At 37.1% G+C, this 19,047-nt stretch overlaps 1 protein-coding gene across 11 annotated transcripts in view; it reads left to right on the top strand.

Moving 5' to 3' along the window:
- Window positions 1-19,047, top strand: part of Ccdc18 (coiled-coil domain containing 18) — a 119,377-nt gene that overhangs the window by 79,527 nt on the left and 20,803 nt on the right. For all 11 annotated transcript variants that reach the window (XM_028867405.2, XM_028867401.2, XM_028867406.2 and 8 more), the window contains 5 exons: window positions 3,419-3,582; window positions 4,677-4,890; window positions 11,753-11,852; window positions 12,801-12,917; window positions 16,054-16,197. In XM_028867405.2, the coding sequence (XP_028723238.1) occupies window positions 3,419-3,582; window positions 4,677-4,890; window positions 11,753-11,852; window positions 12,801-12,917; window positions 16,054-16,197 (739 nt within the window). The remainder of the gene's footprint in view (window positions 1-3,418; window positions 3,583-4,676; window positions 4,891-11,752; window positions 11,853-12,800; window positions 12,918-16,053; window positions 16,198-19,047) is intronic.

Raw genomic sequence — 19,047 nt, forward strand, 5'->3', positions numbered from 1 at the left:
GCCTCTTCTTTCAAAACTCTACCAACTCTTTGATACCAACTGGACATTTTTCTCCTTCGCTGGAACAAATGAAACATTTACTTCTTCCTCTTTTTTTTTTTTTTTTTTTTTTTTTTTTTTTTTGTTGTTGTTGTTGTTGAGACAGGGTTTCTTTGTGCAATAGTCCTGGTTGTCCTGGAACTTGGTTTGTAGACCAGGCTGGCCTCAAACTCAGAGATCCACCTACCTCTGCCTTCCGAGTGCTGGGATTAAGCTTCTTCCTTTTTTAATCCCTATTTTAAAGGTGTTTTATTTGCATGTATTAATTGTATATAACAGTGGGTTTCATTATGACATTTTCATGCATGTACATAATGTATTTTGATCACATTCACCATCTGTTGTTCTCCTGTCCCTTCCTATTCCCTACTAGCCCTTATCTGTTTTCATGTCCTTTTGTGCCTCAGTGATTTTCACTAGTCAACTCCTACTTTTTTGACTTTTGAACAATCGTACTTTAGCATGAGGAGTTTTCTCTGCTCCCACTATTAGTATTTCTTTCTTTTTAATTTCTGAAACTACAATTTAGAAAACTTATTTCTCTCAGAATAGTAAAGTTAAACATATATCTCTATATGTCTCCTTTGATCTGCTTTTGAAGTGTTTTTCAGATGGAAAAGAAAGCAATTTATTGAACATCTACCTTCTTTGTTCTAGATGTACACATTAACTCATTTTATCTTAAACCTATGACGTGTTTATTATAGTTTTTTCCATTTTTTAAATTTATTTATTAAATTTAATTTTATATATCAGCCACGGAGTTATTATAGTTTTTTATCATATTTTTTTTATTTATTTTACAATACTATTCAGTTCTTCATAATAGCCACAGATTCCCTTGTTCTCTCCTTTCCTGCCCCCCTCCCCTTCCCCCCAGCCCACCCCCCATTCCCACCTCCTCCAGATCAAGGTCTCCCCCGAGGACTGGGTTCGACCTGATAGACTCAGTCCAGGCAGGTCCAGTCAAAGAGGAGGGTGTATATGAGCGAGAATTGTTGAAACGAAGGTTGGATAAAGCACAGGGACAAATAACCAAATGAATGGAAACACATGAACTATGAACCAAAGGCTGAGGGGCCCCTAACTGGATCAGGCCCTCTGAATAGGTGAGATAGTCGATTGACTTGATCTGTTTGGGAGGCATCTAGGCAGTGGTACCAGGTCCTGGGCTCGTTGCATGAGTTAGCTGTTTGAAACCTGGGACTTATGCAGGGACACTTGGCTCAATCTGGGAGGAGTTATTATAGTTTTTAAAATGAGGAAGCTGAAACTCAAAGAAATTAGACTACAGAAGTACACAGGTTAGACATGCTCTGAAACCATAAGGTTTTTGGTTTTTATTCTTCAGTTATATAACTATCAAGTTTCTAAAGTCTAGTATTTAGTATTAATAATTTCTTTGGTCCTATTACTTATCTCAATCTTGATTCTTTTAAATAACACTGAGGCCACAAAGTTGTGGGAGCCCGTTCTTGGGTTCCTCGTGGCTTTACCCAGCAGGTCCGAATAGAGGATTATTAGGACCACGGGCCTGAGTGCAGGTGTCTGAGATGGTCTGCACTTGGCTGTGCTGGGGGAGGAGGTCTTTTGCTCCACCCCTTGGTGTCTCTATAAAAACCCTGGGGCAGAGACGGCCTGTTGGAAAAGGTTCCAGGCCCTCTCGAGGCTATCCTTTATTTTCTGTTTATCTCCGCAAGATTCTCCGCAATAAATCCTTCTATCTAATATTTCCTGCTGCTCACACTCAGGAAAACTCTGGGGAGCTGTGGGATTGGTGGGTAAACACCCCCCACAAAGTGAAGTGTTTCTAAAAGATTAATGGGTTTAAAATCAGCCATAAAAAATTTTAAGATTATAATTAAAATTGGGGTATTATTGATTATATAGATAATACTTTTAAGTTCTTAAATATTTATTAATGCTTTATTTACTCAACTTTATCAAGAAAGGAGTACTTGCTCAGAAGTGAAATGAAGGTGTTTATGTCTAGACAATACTAAGACTTTAAAACAAAGAATATTTTTTAGTGGAAAGTTTCCAAACTAAGTATTTTCTTGGCATTTCTACTACCTCTGAATAATTATTATGTATATTGCTTAGTATATTATGCTAAAATATATTGCTACCCTAACTAAAACTTGAGGCATAAAGAACTGTGATTGTTCATTTACTAAATGATTAAGTTTTTGAGTTTTTTTTTTTTTTTTTTTTAAAGATTTACTTATTTATTTACTATGTATACAGTATTCTGCCTTCAGGCCAAAAGAGGGCACCAGATATCATTACAGATGGTTGTGAGCCACCATGTGGTTGCTGGGAATTGAACTCAGGACCTCTGGAAGAGTAGCCAGTACTCTTAACCTCTGAGCCATCTCTCCAGCCCAAGTTTTTGAGTTTTTAATATGTGGTTTTTTATAAAATTTCCACAATATCTTTGTTATTCAGATTTAGTGCTGACAAGGTATCAGCTCTTATCATTGTATGTCAGTCTCTTTTGATTATTCTCTTCTAATTATCCATTTTATATCAATTCTCTTGGTAGAGAATTGTTTACCTTGGATTTTAGAAATGTAATAGTCAGTATGCTAGGTACAGGTAGAGTGATGGCCTAGCATGCACAAAGGCCCCTCTATCCATCCATCCATCTATCCATCCATCCATCTATCCATCCATCCATCCATCCATCCATCCATCCATCCATCCATCCATCCATCATCCACAAGGATATCTAATTTTGTGTGCTGTTTCAAAGATTCAATACTTAAATGAATATGCTTTTGGAGTTTAAATTTCTAACAGAGGGACTTGAAATTGCCTCTCAGTATATTGTTTTGTCTGGAGTGTCTGTGCTGGAACAAGTTCTGAATGAAGGTTAGAAAACCTGACCCATTCACTTTTACTGTTATTGTCTGCTTGTGTTGCCTCATAGTCTTTTAGTTCCCACATTTGTGTAACAGGGAAAGCTGTTCAACCTAGGAATTTCTAGTCACTTTTAAAACTGAAAAAGACATCCTAAAAAATAAAAATTACTGGTTCCATAGGAGTAATATGGTCTTTATGGTAATTTGATTGCTTAGCCTTTTTATTATTGTTTCAGATAATATCCCGAACGTTCTCAATGTTATATATGAAACTTTGTAAAGTTGTATGTAGTTAGACTGAAAAGAATGCTAGCCTTGGTTTTCAATGGTATATCGGTGTAAAGAATAATAATACTTTGGTTGGAGAAGTTTTAAAGTTATAATAGGTGACGTAAGATCCTGAGTAGAGATTTTGCTGATATTTAACCTAATAAAAGTTACAGACTTAAAGTCAGAGACAAGTCTTTTGGTTTAAAGTTTCCAAACTGCCTGTTCTATTGTTTGTTTTTAATTAGGCAAGCCAGACTTGAGATGGATCAGTACAAAGAAGAGCTGTCTAAAATGGAAAAAGAAATAATACATCTTAAACGAGATGGGGAAAATAAATCCATACATCTCTCTCAGTTAGATATGATTTTAGATCAGACAAAGACAGAACTAGAAAAGAAAACAAATGCAGGTAAGCAACTAGTTTGCTGAATTTAACTTAAATACAAATACCTGTGTATTTATATGTGATGGTTTGAATAAGAATGGCCTCTATAACGCTCAGATATTTGAATGCTTAGTCATCTTGGAATGGCACTATTTGAGAACGATTAGGAGGTGTGCCTTTTTGTAGGAACTATGTTACTAGGGGTGGGCTACTGCTCCATTGTCTGCTTGAATGCCACCATGTTCTCTGCCGTGATGATAACAAACTAAACTTCTAAAACTGTAAGCAAGCCCCCATTTAAATGTTTTCTTTCCTAATTGTTGCCTTGGTCACGGTGGAATAAAGTGAGCAATTGGAGTGGGAGGCTAAAAAGGATAGTGTTCAGTGTTTTGCCTCGTATAAATGAATAAAAGTATATATCCTTATTTATTTACAAAGTTCTATCAGATTTTTATTTTTTATTTATTTTTTGGATAGAGTCCCATGTATCCTAGGTTGGCACCAGAACTCCCTATGTAGCAGAAGAGGACAATGAATTTCAGATCCTCCTGCTTCTACCTCTCTAGTGCTAAGATTATAGACAGGGACCAGCATGCCCTGTTTATGCAGTGCTGGGGATTAAATCCAGGGCCTTGTGCATTCTATAAACTGAGAGTATTGTAGATTACAGCTCTCAGATTCAATAGTCTTGAGCGTGTGTGTGTGTGTGTGTGTGTGTGTGTGTGTGTGTGTGTGTGTGTGTGTATTTACATGTTCATGTGATGGTGAACTTTTGTGTATGTGAATGTGGAGGCCGGAGTTTGAGGTTAAAAATCTTCCTAAATTGCTGTTCATCTTATTTTTTGAGACAAGGACTCTGACTGATTGGCAAGGCTAGATGGCCCGTGAGCTCCAGCTAAATGTCTGTCTCCACTACACTAGCACTTCATAGAGTTGAAAATACAGTCTTCTGTATGGGTGTTTGGCATCTAAACTCAGGTCCTCATGATTGCAGGGCTGGCATTGTACTAGCTGAACCATCTTCCTAGCCCTTTGAATATTCTTAATTATGTTTATTCATAAAGTTCTCAATAAAAAATGGTTTACGTATAGTTCTTAATGATTCTACACTCTAACAGTGAAGGAGCTAGAAAGGTTACAGCACCACACTGAAGCTGAACTAACAGAAACCATGCAGAAACGGGAAACACTTGAAACTGAACTACAAAATGCTCATGGAGAATTGAAAAGTACCTTAAGACAACTACAGGAATTGAGAGATGTACTACAAAAGGCTCAGTTATCATTAGAGGAAAAATACACTACAATAAAGGATCTCACTGCTGAACTTAGGTGAGTTAAATAATAAGAAATGATACCATAATTATAGGTATCTCTTTGATCATTTTGAGTCATTGGACCATATCACAAAAATTGTCATTGAACTCTAAACGACCCAACTTCTCAAATGCTTTTGTTTCATTCTGTTTTGGATTTTTTTGTGTGTGTGTGTAATTTTTTTTTATTTTTTAAATTACACTCATGATATTCATTAATTACACTCATGATATTAATCACCTTTGTGGTATTCATAGATTACATTCGCAGTATTCATTCAATTATATATATATGTATATATATATATTATTTATTTATATTTTAAATTTTAAATGTCGAATATCCTTTCTTGAAGGGGGTAGGAGGTCTTAAATACAGGCTTACAGCACAATGGGAGGACCTCGGAGGGCAGAAGTTCGATACTGATGTTTTACAATCTTGCATCTAACCTGTTAATGCCCATTATTCAGCATACACAGACAAGGAACTTCCTTAAGCTCTCAGGAGGGTGCTGTTTTGGAGTTTTGTTTTGTTTTGTTTGACCATCACATGATCGATCTAACCAAGTGAGAGAAGTTGCTTTTAGCTGCTAATACTTCTGCCCTCATTCTGTGATCGGTTTTACACCATCCAAGTAGTTTTTTAAGAAAAAAGGGGAAAAAAAGGGAGTAATCAAGCATATAGCAGTGATTAAAAGCAATATATTGTCAATAGTTACTCTGTATGTGTGTGTACACCCTTTTTCTTTCTTCTTTTAGGAGACAGGGTCTCACTTTGTAGACCAGACTGGCCTTAATCTCATAGATTCACTACCTCTGCTTACCAAGTGCTGTGTTTAAAAGTGTGTCTCACCATTCCCAGCCCAAAATACTATTCATGTTAAGCCATTATTTTAATCTAGAGTTATGCCAGGAATGTAATATATGGTCTCATTTCCTTAAAATAAACTTACATGTATTTTCTTTTTTTATAGTTAAGACCAAGACTTAAATGAAATAAAATGCCCAAAAAGCTCATTTTTACAAAGTAATGTTCAAGCTGGGCAGTAGTGGCCCATACCTTTAATCCCAGCTCTCAGGAGGTGGAGGCAGGTGGATCTCTGTGATTTTGAGGCCTTCCTGGTCTACGGAGTGAGTTCTAGGACAGCCAGAGCTACACAGAGAAGCCTTGTCTGGAAAAACAAAAAAACAAACAAAAAACAGAAGTAATGTTTCAAAGAAGGAAGTTAAACATATGTCTGCCCAGCACTGCAGTCCAAATTCTTAAGAGGAGCAGTGATAGCATAACATGCTGTGTCAGTTCACGTCTGTAGAAAGTAAACATGGAAAGCCAAAGCTTTCCTACAGAACTCGAAAAGGAAAATAGAGTTACACGCAGATCTGAAATATAGGATACCAAACAGGATCAAGAGCTGCAAGATGACCCAGAAAATCAGAAACGATACCCCAGAATTCAGTATAGGCTCCCATGTTCTGTCTATAAACTCATCCTTAGTAGAGTTCATGTACTTTTAAATTCTATCAAAAATACTTTCCAGATCAATTTTTCCAGTTTTCACTTCCTCCTTAACTCTATATTAATACCCAACTATTTATCCTTTATCTTCATGTGGATTTAAAAACAGTTATTTGTTTTTTTGTTTGTTTTTTAAGACAAGATTTCTCTGTGTAGCTCTGGCTGTCCTAGAACTCACTCTGTAGACCAGTCTGGCCTCTAACTCAAAGAGATCATACAGATCTGCCTCCCAAATGTTGTAATTAAAGGTATGCACCACCACCACCACTGGCTACATTTTTATTTTATTTTTTTTATTGAAAATAATTTTTTTCTTTGTACAATATATTTGATCATGGTTTCCCCTTCTCCAAACTTCTCCCAGATCCTTTTCACCTACCCACCCCTATCCATTCAACTCCATGCCCTTTCTTTCTTTCTGTCTTTAGAAAACAAACAGGTAAAAGAACCAACCAATGAACAAACAAGCAAAACCCACAAGAAATAAACCAAGGAAACATGCAAGACCCATAAGACATTCACATAAACAAAACCCCAAAATCAGAAACCCTAATATGCAAGCAAAAAACCAGTAAGTCAAAAGCTAACCAAATGAGACAAAAGTTTACAAAACTATCATCAAATTCATTTGCATTGGCCACCTGCTGCTGGACATGGGCCTCACCCTTAGGGTGTTTAACATGCTCAGTAAGAGTCCACTGGAGGAATTCACATCTCCTGTGTTAGCGGGCATCAGCTGCAGATTGCTTCTTGATTAGGGTGGGAGCTCATGTCTACCTACTCTTCTCTGCACCGAGACCTGTATGTCTTAACCTGTATGGGCCCTGTGTGTGCTGCCATAAGCTCTGTCAGTTCTGTGTGCATCAGTCCTGTTGTGTCTGGAGTCATCCAACTCCTCAGGATGTTACGAACCTTCCCCCTCTTTTGCATACTACCTGAGCTCTGAGGGAAGGGGTTTGATAAAGACATTTGTTTAGGACTCAGAGTTGTAAAATCTCTCAGTCTCTACCCATTGTCCATTTGTGGGTCTCTGTGTTAGTTTCTATCTACTGCAAGAAGAAGCTTCTCTGATAACGGGTGAGTAAGGGTATAGGGTATCTATGGGTATAGCAGAATGTCTTTAGGAGTCATTTTATTGATCTTCCTTTAGCAGAACCAATAATATTTGGTTTTCCCCTAGGTTCATGGCCCATCTAGTCCCACTCAGGTTCTTGGCCTCCCAAGCAGTGTCAGGCATGGGTTCCATCTTGTGGAGTAGGCCTTAAATCCAATCAGAGAGGGCTTGGCTACTCTCACATTTGTACCATGATTGCACCAGCATATCTTGCCAACAGCTCACCATTTTAGATTGCACGGTTAATAACTAGATTGATGGTTACTCTTCTTCTGTAGTAGCAGAGGAGTGCCTTCCAGTTGTATGAACTCCATTCAGTAGGGGTGAAGGCTCTAGTTAGGCACCAGCTCGACTTTTTCATGTTCAATGCAATATGTGGGTGTTTTCTTCAGTAATAGGGCCTTTCTATCAGTTTGTGTAGAGCAACTAATAGCCTTGGCAACAGCCTGAGATGTTTGGGGGCTTCCATGGGACCCCTTTGGTGAATGACCCAGCTAGCTTTAACCTATTCCTGACACTGAGGGTTTCACTTGGTGGCAAAAGATGTCTAGTTGAGGCATTGTCTCCCTGTTATTTGGAGACTCCATTTTTATTTCTTTCATATATGTACATATTTTAGGAAGATTCTTAAAACTAAGCAGGTTTTTATTTGGCCCCTCAAATGGCCTTTGGTGTTAGTTATCTCTCCCAGTTTTGCCTCCCTTATGCCTCTTCCAACCCTTCCCCCTTAATCCTTCTAGTCTCCTCCTCCCCTTTATAACTTTATATTCTATTTTCTCTTTCTTGGGAGATCCTCCCCTATCCCCAAGTCCCTTACAAGATACCTAACCTCTATTGTTACATGGATTGTAGCATGCCTTTTGAAGGCTTAAAACTTAATGTCCACCTATAAGAGAAAACATCTATTTTTCTTTTAGAGTCTGTGTTTCCTCACTCAGGATAATTTTTTTTCTAGCTCCATCTATTAACTACAAAGTTCTTTTTTTTTTTTTTTTTTTTTTTTTTTTTTGGTTTTTCGAGACAGGGTTTCTCTGTGTAGCTTTGCGCCTTTCCTGGAGCTCACTTGGTAGCCGAGTCTGGCCTCGAACTCACAGAGATCAGCCTGGCGCTGTCTCCCGAGTGCTGGGATTAAAGGCGTGCACCACCGCCCGGCATAACTACAAAGTTCTTAATACTGATTTTTTTTAAACGGCTGAATAATATCCCATTGTGTAAATATATCACATTACCCATTCATCTAGGCTGTTTCGATGAACAAGTATTTCAGTAATATGATGTAGAGTCCTTTGGATATATGCCCAAGAGAGGTATAGCTAGATCTTAGGGCATAGATCTATTCCCAGTTTCCTGAGGAACCGCCACACTGATTTGCTTAGTGGCTGTACAAGTTTGCACCCCAGCCAATGAGTAAGTGTTCCCCTTTCTGCTCATGCTCACCAGTATGAGCTGTCATTTGCTTTATTGATCTTGGCCATTCTGGCTGGTAGGAGATAAAATCTCAAAAGTACTTTTGGTTTACGTTTCCCAGATGACTGAGGATATTGAACATTTCTCAGCCTAGTATGTTTCATCTTTTGAGAACTCTCTGCCTAGTTCCATACTCTATTTTTCAATTGGGTTATTTGTTTTCTTGATGTCCAGTTTTTTTTTTTTTTTTTAGTTCTTTGTATATTTTTAGATATATTCCTTTATTGGGAGTGTAGTAGGTAAAAATCTTTTTGAATTCTGCAGCTTGCTGCTTTGCTCCAGTGATATATCCTTCGTCATGCAGAAGTTTACACTTTCATGAGGTCCTATTAATTAATTGTTGTTCTTAGTGACTGTGCTATCTGTGTCCTGTTCAGAAAGTCTTTTTCTGTGCCAGTGAGTTCAAGCCTACTCCCCACTTCCTCTTCTGTCAGATTCAGAGTGTTTGGTCTTATGTTGAGATTTTTGATTCATTTGGTGTTGAGTTTTGTATGGGGTAATAAATATGGATCTGTTCGCATTCTTTTATGCACAGCCATCTAGACTACCAGCACCCTTTGTTGAAGAAGCTACCTTTTTTCTAGTGTGTATTTCTGGCTTCTTTATCAAAAATCAGGTGTCCACAGGTGTGTGGCTTTATGTCTGGATGGCTAGGAGGGGCAAGCAGGCTGCTCCAGGGCTGAGGGTGAGAATGGACAGGTGGCAATGGAGGACTGGAAGGATAATAAGTGTTGCCTGAGTCCCTACCAAAAATGGCCACCATTGGTGGCTTGCAGAGAGTGTTGCTGGGTATCAGCATCTGACACAAAGAGTGGAGGTGGGCTGGAAGGGAAGGTTGGGATGGTCCACAGGGGAAAAACTATGCTGGATCTTACTTAATTTTCATTCATTTATTTTGTGTGCACATAGGTGGATGTGTGACATGTATCATGATGCCCATGTAGAGGTTAAAGGGCAAATTGTGATAATCAGTTCTTTTCTTCCACCATGTTGGTCTCAGGGATTAAACTCAAGTTTGTCAGGCTTGGCAGTAAGGGTGTTTACCTGTTGAACCATTTTCCAGTCCTGCATAATGGATATTTTAAAAGGCATCTCAAACTCAGCCAAACACATTCATATATTTTCTTATAACTCTGCCCCTCCTGTCTTTCTAATATTATTGCTCAAACCAGAAGTCTGTAGAATTATTCTCCTCTCTTTTATTCAGTTTATTAGCAGGTCTTGTCAACCTTATTTCTAATACATATTTTTAAAATCCATTGACTTCCTGTTACCACTGTGCATAGTCAGTCCATCATTGTTTCTTTTATGGTATGTCGCTGGGTCTTCGTAATGGGCTCCTTATGTTCTTGATTTCATTGCTAATCCATTTTTCACAGTATTCTGATTTCAAACATAAATAATATCATATTGATTTCTATTTAGACTTCTAATAGCTTCCTAAAACATTCTCAGTAAAATCTTAATTCCTTTGGAAATGAAAAAAACTGATGTATAGAGATACAACTTCATTACTTAGTATATCAGTCCTTGAAAAAAACCAAAACAACAAAAAAAAAAAAGAAAGAAAGAAAAAACAGACAATACCAAGTGTTGGAAGTATGTAGAAAAATGAAATTCTCATTCATTGCTGGTAGGAAACAAAAGTGGTGATAGCCACTGTGTGAAAATAATTGCAATTTTTCAGTAAGTTAAACATGAAATTATAATAATTTACAACATAAAATATAATAATTTCCTAGTTATATAACTAAAAGCATTGAAAATGGTCATTTAAACAAAATTATACACAAATGTTTATAGCACCTCTGTTCACAATAGTCAAAAAAGTGGCAAGAAACCAATTGGCCACTAATAATTAATGGATAAAGAAAATATGGTATATTCATAAAAGGAGTATTATTTAATCAGAAAAAATAATAAAATAGTGATAATCCTTGCTACAAAGTAGATGAACCCTAAGAATGTTATGCTGTCAGAGAAGCTAGAGATATGTAGCATAATTCTATTTATATGAAATTCCTAGAATTGATAAGTCCACAGAGAAAGTAAAGATTGGTGGTTGCCAGGAGCTAGAGGAATGGATAACAGAGAAAAAATGATCCCTGAAGGATATGGGATTTCCTTTTGTTGTAATAAAAAAAAAATTACTGCCAACAGATAATGGTGATGGCTACATAACACCGTGAAAGTAGTGAATTCAGTTGAATTATGCACTTTAAAATGACTAATAGGATATTTTATGCATGTTTTACCACAGACCATGGTTTTGAAAAACTCTAGACTGCAAAGCCCCATATGATCAGGTTCTTATTTTCCTGGCCTCATTTCATACTGTTTTTGCTCTGTTTTGTTTTGGTGTGCATGTGTGATGAGTATGTATGCATATTCTTATATGTGGGAGCGTGTGTGTGTGTGTGTGTGTGTGTGTGTGTGTGTGTGTGTGTGTGTGTGTGTGTGTATGGATGTAGGAAGAGGTCAGAGTGATGTTGTGTGTCTTCCTCCGTTCCTCTGTGCCTTATGTATTAAGATAAGACCTCACCATAATTACCTAATGAACTAGCCAAATTGTTCCAGGGAACCCATTTCTGTGTGAGTTAGCTTTTGTTTTCAGTTTTTTTTTTATACATTATTCCTTTGATTTAAGTCATTTCAATCTGAATTAACTACAAACATTCTGTTGCTTTTAACTTATGGGAAACAATAACTCAATTTAGCTAACTTTAAAAATTATAGTATTCATATTATCTGCTTTGATGTTTTTCTTTTGACAAATTTTAGAGACTGTAAGATGGAGATTGAAGACAAAAAGCAAGAACTCGTTGAAATGGATCAGGCGCTTAAGGAGAGAAATTGGGAGCTAAAGCAAAGAGCAGCTCAGGTTGTTTTTTCCTAATTATATTTGAATAAAAATTTCTACCATGGGACAATTATGAAGGGTTTTATAAGTCATTACTTTTTTCTTTATATAATTTTTGTTTGTTTCTTTTTGTTTTGTTTTGTTTTTCAAGACAGGGTTTCTCTGTGTAGCTTTGGAGCCTGTCCTGGAACTCACTCTGTAGACCAGGCTGGCCTCAAACTCACAGAGATCCACCTGGCTCTGCCTCCTGAGTGCTGGGATTAAAGGTGTGTGCCACCACCACCTGGCCTATAAATATTTTTTAAAGTTAGAAATAAATCTTTTCTTTTTTTAAGACAAACTTGCTGTTTGACCAGGTTGGCCATGAGTTTATAATCATCTTGCCTCAGACTCCCAAATGCTGGCAATATATGACTGGCTGGAAGACTTGTTTCTGGGAACTGAATAGGGAGATAAGTTCTTTACCACTAAACTATAGCTCAGTCTGACCAGTAAGTTTTGAGCATAAGGAATCGCTTGCCACCCTTTAGGTTTTTATTGTGTATCAAAGAACATGTGGTTGAACATGTTACTGTGAGCTAAATGTTGGGGGAACAAGACATTATTTAGCAGTTTTTATTCCAATATAAATTGGAAGCCGGGGCTGGGGATTTAGCTCAGTGGTAGAGCGCTTGCCTAGCAAGGGCAAGGCCCTGGGTTCAGTCCTCAGCTCTGAAAAAAAAAAAAAAAGAAAGAAAGAAAATATATATATAAAAATTGGAAGCTTGCATCATTTTTTCTTATTTTATATTTTAAGTTTCTATAACATATAATACTATGGGCTTCAAGTCCCTACTCAAAAAAATACTTTATTTGGGATAGGCTTATCATTCATTGATAAAAGAACCTGTTGTAAAAGTACATTCCAACCACACAAGTTTTTGCATTATAATAAAATTGAGCAACCAGCTTAATATTACTTGTATTTAGGTTACACATTTGGATATGACCATTCGTGAACACAGAGGAGAAATGGAGCAAAAAATAATTAAATTAGAGGGTACTCTTGAGAAATCAGAATTAGAACTTAAAGAATGCAACAAACAGGTAATTATCTTAAAATTTCATATTTTAAATTGTTTAAAAATTGACACTATGAGTGTATACTGAATTCACACAGTGTTTTTGGTGTTGTTTGTGATGATGCATGTTGTTGTGCTGCCCAAATTGGCCTGGAATTCCTGTGCCCTGGGATCCCACACACACCACTGCACATGGCTATTTTTATAGAATATCAATGTATCTATATACTTACCACAATATATACATGTTTAATAGGTATAGGACATTTCTGGTAGGAATTACAAGTAATTCTAGACCCTAACTGAAAATAGCATGTGGGTAGGAAACTTTGTGTTCTCTATATTTTTTATATTACATATATATTACCTTTAAAATTATAAAGCCATGTTACATTTGTTTAATGTACTTGTATAAATAGTGTTTGAAACATTTGCCTGTGGAAAGAGGTGTCAGACTCATTAGGACAAGCTCATTATTTTCATAAGCCTTAAATGAAGTTGGAGTGTTTGGCTCCTCATGTATGACAAGTCATCGTTGGAAAAGGAACTGAGGGCTATAGCTAGATGCCATCTTCAGAGGAGGACATTTGAGACTGAGCTGCTCTGGGCACCTGAAAACAGTGAACAACGACTAGCCAGGGATCCTTGTGGCCACAGTCTCTGGCTGGGAAACAGTTGTATTTAGGCAAGATGAACAGGATAAGTCATGGACATGCTGAGAACTCAGTTATGTGGTGGGGGTCTTAGATTATGAGTATAGTACTTTTGCCCTGCTCTCGGGTGAGGAGCAGACTCCAACATCTTGGGTAACTGAAGAGTGATAACCCCAGGCCTGTAGTCATCCAAGGATTGCCTTTCTTCCATGTAGTTTTCCACTGGTAGGACTTTAAACTGAAGCACTCAGTTTCCAGAGGATCCTTCCTCCTGTGGGATATTTAATGTTGAACAGGGTTTGAAACTTGAACTAGCCAAATGTACTCGGGAGAATTAGTAGCAACTCCAGGGACTACAAACAGGGAAGTCTTTGGAGTTTGTGAAACTGCCTGGTTTACAAGCTACAAAACGAAGTGCAGCCAGAAGTGGCTTTTGGTGTACACACACACACACACACACACACACACACACACACACTCTCTCTCTCTCTCTCTCTCTCTCTCTCTCTCACACACTCACACTCACACACGCATGTGTGCGCACAGACACACACACACACAGACACACACACACACACACACACACACACACACACACGCAGAAATCCTAGAGTAAATGCAGCCTTGTACAACTGACTCTTCACTGGTCCCAAGCATCTGCTTAAATAGTACAAAGCATAAGAGATTCAAACTTCAACTGAATACTTATTCTCGCCTATTAAACTTCAATACGAGAGGACCCAGAAAGAAACTACTCCAACACTGTCATTTTATTAAGTGCCTTTCTATACCCCCCTTTTTGCATCTCTTTTCCCTTCTTTTTATTATACTTTATTTAGTTGTAAAAAAAACAGCAAATACAGTTTTTACATCCTCTAATTTTGTTTACACATTTTTGCTGTAGGATCAGAATTTTTATCTCTTGCTCTTCTTATTCTATGTTTCTAATATTTTTCTTTTTTTCCCCTTTAAGATAGCTTCTTTCTTTTTCCCCTTTTGCTGTCTCCTTCCTTTATTTTATTTATTATTCCTATATTTACTCAAATTTTTCTTTTCTTTTTAATTGGTTTTTCAAGATAAAGTTTCTCTGTATAATAATCCTGGCTGTCCTCTATGGACCAGGCTGGTCACAAACTCACAGAGGTCTGCCTGCCTTTGTCTCCCAAGTGCTGGGATTAAAGGTGTGTGTCACCACCAGCCCTTACTCAAATTTTTAACTTTATAACATACTCTACACGATTTTTTGTGGGGCTTTTTTGTTTGTTTGTTTGTTCCATGGTCATCAGTAGGAATATGGATGGAAATGGAAATTGTTACATAAAGGGAAATAGGCCATAAAATAAAAGCAAGTATTGTTGTTCACTCTTATGAATAGAATCATTTCAAAGGGGAATTATGGGGCTGGAGAAATGTCTCAGTGGATGATTGCACTTGCTGCTCTTGCAGAAGACCCAGGTTTGGTTCTTAACACCCACAGGGTAGTTCACAACCATTCTTAGTAACATTTTCAGAGGCTCTGATCCCTCTTCTAACCTCCGTTGATACCTGACATGTTTGTGGTGCACATATAAAGTAAATCTAATGTTAAATTTTACAAGAGGAAGTAGCCAAACTAGATGACCAGGGATGTTAAGAGAAGGTAATTCAGGGTGAATATGAATTTCAAGAATGTCTCTCTTGAAATGACATATGGACCCATTTTTTTTGTTAACTAAAGGGAAAATTATGATTTAGGTTTTCATCTTTTAGTGGATTTTAAATGTTCATAGAATATATAATTATCTTATTATGTATAATTCTTATACTTACAAATTATGTTCATCTTAAGAAAAGTGGATTTTTTTTTTGTTTGTTTGTTTGGTTTTTGTGTTTTGAGACAGGATTTCTCTGTGCAGCCCTAGCTGTCCTGGAACTCACTTTGTAGACCAGGCTTTCCTCAATCTCGTGTAGATCTGCCTGCTTCTGCTTCCTGAGTGTTGGTACTAAAGGCATGCATCACCATACCCTGCTAGGAAAAGTATATTTTAGAGATTTAGTTTTATTTTATGTGAGTGGGTGTTTTGCCTGCATGTATGTTTATGAGTCGTGCATACAGTACCCTCAGGCCAGAAGAGGGCACTAGATTCCTTCGAACTAGAATTAAATATGGTTGTGCAGTGCCACATGGGTGCTGGGAACTGAACCCAGGTCCTCTGCAAAAGCAGTAAGTGCACTTAACCACTGTGACATCTCTTTAGTCCCAGAAAAATAATTTTTAAAATTTGATTTTAGTTATTTTTGTTGTTCTTATTTTTGTGACAGGGTCTTACTGTGTAGTCTAGTCTGGCTTTGAACTCATTATCCTTCTGCCTCAACCTCCAAAATGCTGCATTGTTAGTTTGTACCTCCATGTTCTGCCTACTTTTAGATATTTTATACATAAGTGGTTGATGTTTGACTTAGAACACAGTTATGAGTAAATTATATTTTCTTAGTTGTATTAATAATGGTCATCTGTTTGAAATTCAGGTAGAAAGTTTAAATGAAAAGTTGCAAAATGCCAAAGAACAGCTTCGAGAAAAGGAGTTTATAATGCTCCAGAATGAACAGGAGATAAGTCAACTGAAAAAGGAAACTGAAAGAACACAACAGAGGATGAAAGAAATGGAAAGTGTAAGCAAGTTATTTTATACATAAGGGAAAAGTAATGAAATGAATATGCTTGTTTAAGGTGTTTACCCTGGTATAGCCCTATGTTTCTTGGGTCCTTTGCTGCCCTGCCCCCTGCCCCCAAGTAAACACACAGAGAGACTTATATTATTTACAAACTGTATGGCCTATGACAGGCTTCTTGCTAGCTAGCTCTTATTACTTGTTTCTATTCATCTATAAGTTGCCACATGGCTGTGGCTTACTGGTACTTTTACATCTTGCTTCTCCTGGTGGTGCTGGCGTCTCTTCACACTCCTCCTTTCTCTTTCTTGTCTCTCTCCTTTCCTGCCTGCATCCAATCTGCCTTGCCATAGGCCAGAGCAGCTTATTTATTAACTAATGGGAACAACATATATTCACAGCATACAGAATGACATCCCCCAGCACCCTGGTTCTATTTATTTTAACACCTTGGTTTTAAAATACAGAAACTGAGCCGGGCGGTGGTGGCGCACGCCTTTAATCTCAGCACTCGGGAGGCAGAGCCAGGCGGATCTCTGTGAGTTCGAGGCCAGCCTGGGCTACCAAGTGAGTCCCAGGAAAGGTGCAAAGCTACACAGAGAAACCCTGTCTCGAAAAACCAAAAAAAAAAAAAAAAAAACAGAAACTGTGCTCTCAGTTTTTAAAAAATAATTATTTGTGCCAGATACTGTTAGTTCTTTTGACCTTTAAAAGTATTATGCTGGTTTTGGTGTAGACAAGGACACTCACTGTCTTATATTGCTTTGTGTTCCCTAACTTTGCTATGTTATATTTTACATAGTAAATCCATAGTATATGCTTTTTATCAAAAAATGTTTAATATGTAAATATACTGTGCATTAGAATTGAAGATATAGATACTAATAAGTTACAGGGACTTGAGGAATTTCACCCAGAAACTGACAAATGAAAACTGAGTATTATTTCAGCCAAGAGCACTATGTTACCAGAGGAACATAGTTAAATTGATGACTTGTTATCAGTTTAATGTGTATTGTGGTTGAATCTATTCAACATCCTTGTCTTTTTAAAAAGTGAATTTGTTTCTGTGAGCTGTAATGGACATAACTTTCTCATTGTCAAAAACTTTGGAATTTCAGCAATAACTATTGTGTTTGGTTGCTTATATCTCTCCCTATAGAATATAAACTGTGTTAGAGAAGGCACTTTGTCTCCTTTTTCATTCCTGTTTCCTGACCACCCCTAGCTGTATATTATCATGTACTAAGCATGAGTTATTATTTATTGAGTTAATTATAAACATAAGTGAAGCAGAGTCTCTAAGAGCAAGTTTGGGCAACAGTGTGGTAGAAATGATTAATGGCCCAGTCATGTTGGTTTTCTAACAGTGAATGACTAAAATTATTTGCATAGCTAATTATATTCATTTATACCCTGGGCCTAAATGCCAGATACTAGGACCCTAGTAATTAGTACTGGCTTTTTTCCATTTTCTTCCTTGAAGTCAAGTGTCATTACCTCTGTCAAACCTGCCTCATTGTGCTGAATTAGAACTGACTTTGCTTCCCTGATCCAAAAGATTTTTAGTTAGAATTGTTTTTTAGTTTGAGTTTCTTTGGATTTTGGAGTATTTACATCTTCAAAATTGCTCAAATCTGAATGCATACATGTTTCATATTTACCATATATATCTCATATTTAAAAAATTTATAGATTATTTTAATAAGCTTGTTTATCAAAAAGTTTCATAGTGTGGAATTTTCTATCTCAGTCAAATTAATACAAAGTTTTTTTGGGGGGGTCGTGGGGAATATTTTAGATTTTGGGTTTCCAGATAAAAACTTAACCTGTTGTTTACTAGGAATTTAAATGATTAATAACATTTCAGAAGGAATAATAGCTGCAGTGACAACGTTCACCTTCATAGAGAATCTACAGCCAGCTGTGTAGATTAATTGTGAATTTTAATTCTATATTCCATGCCAATATCTATCTATCTATCTATCTATCTATCTATCTATCTATCTATCTATCTATCTATCATCTACCTATCTATTCATCTATCATATCTATCTATCCATCTATCATATCTATCTGTCTATCTATCTGTCTATCTATCTATCTATCTATCCGTCTATCTATCCATCTATCTATTATAGGAGTATGCACTCATGTTTGTGTAGGCTTGAAGATGATCTTAGGTAGTATTCCTCAAGAGGTCATTTTTCAGGAGCCATCTACTTGTTTTTGTTTTGATTTTTAAGACAGGGTCTTATGTAGCTCAGACTAGTTTTGAACTCCCTGTGTAGCAGATGACTTTAAACTCTCTTCTGATTTCCTCCTCTTCCCACAAGTCCTGGGATTACATTGTGTGCTACCATACTTGGTTTTATATGGTGCTGAGGTGAGAACCCAAGAGTTTTGGGAATGTTAGTCAAGCTCTACTAAATGAGCTACAAACTCCCCTCCTCTCACCTTGTTTTGTGAGACAGGGACTCACTGTATAGCCTAATTAATTTAGATCATCAGATGTTACGGTTGTTTGTTTGTTTGTTTGTTTCTGGTCTTAGTATTTGATACTGTTTCGTAAATGGTACATGCATTATGATAAAAGGTTATAAAACTTGTGTGCATTAAAGTCGTGTAGAATATTTCAGTTAGAGTGGTGGTATATATCTCTAATCTCAGCATTCTGGAGGTTCAGGAAGGAGGATCTCAAGTTGAAGGTTAGCCGAGACTACTCAGTGTCTTTCTAGGCAAACCTGGGCAAGGTAGCAAGGCCCCCAACTAAGATAGATAAGTAAATAAAGTTCTTGCTGTCAAAGTACATGCCCATTATTCTAGCCACCCAGAATGGTGAGACGGAAG

Source organism: Peromyscus leucopus, chromosome 10, assembly GCF_004664715.2.
Source record: "Peromyscus leucopus breed LL Stock chromosome 10, UCI_PerLeu_2.1, whole genome shotgun sequence".
Taxonomy (NCBI): domain Eukaryota; kingdom Metazoa; phylum Chordata; class Mammalia; order Rodentia; family Cricetidae; genus Peromyscus; species Peromyscus leucopus.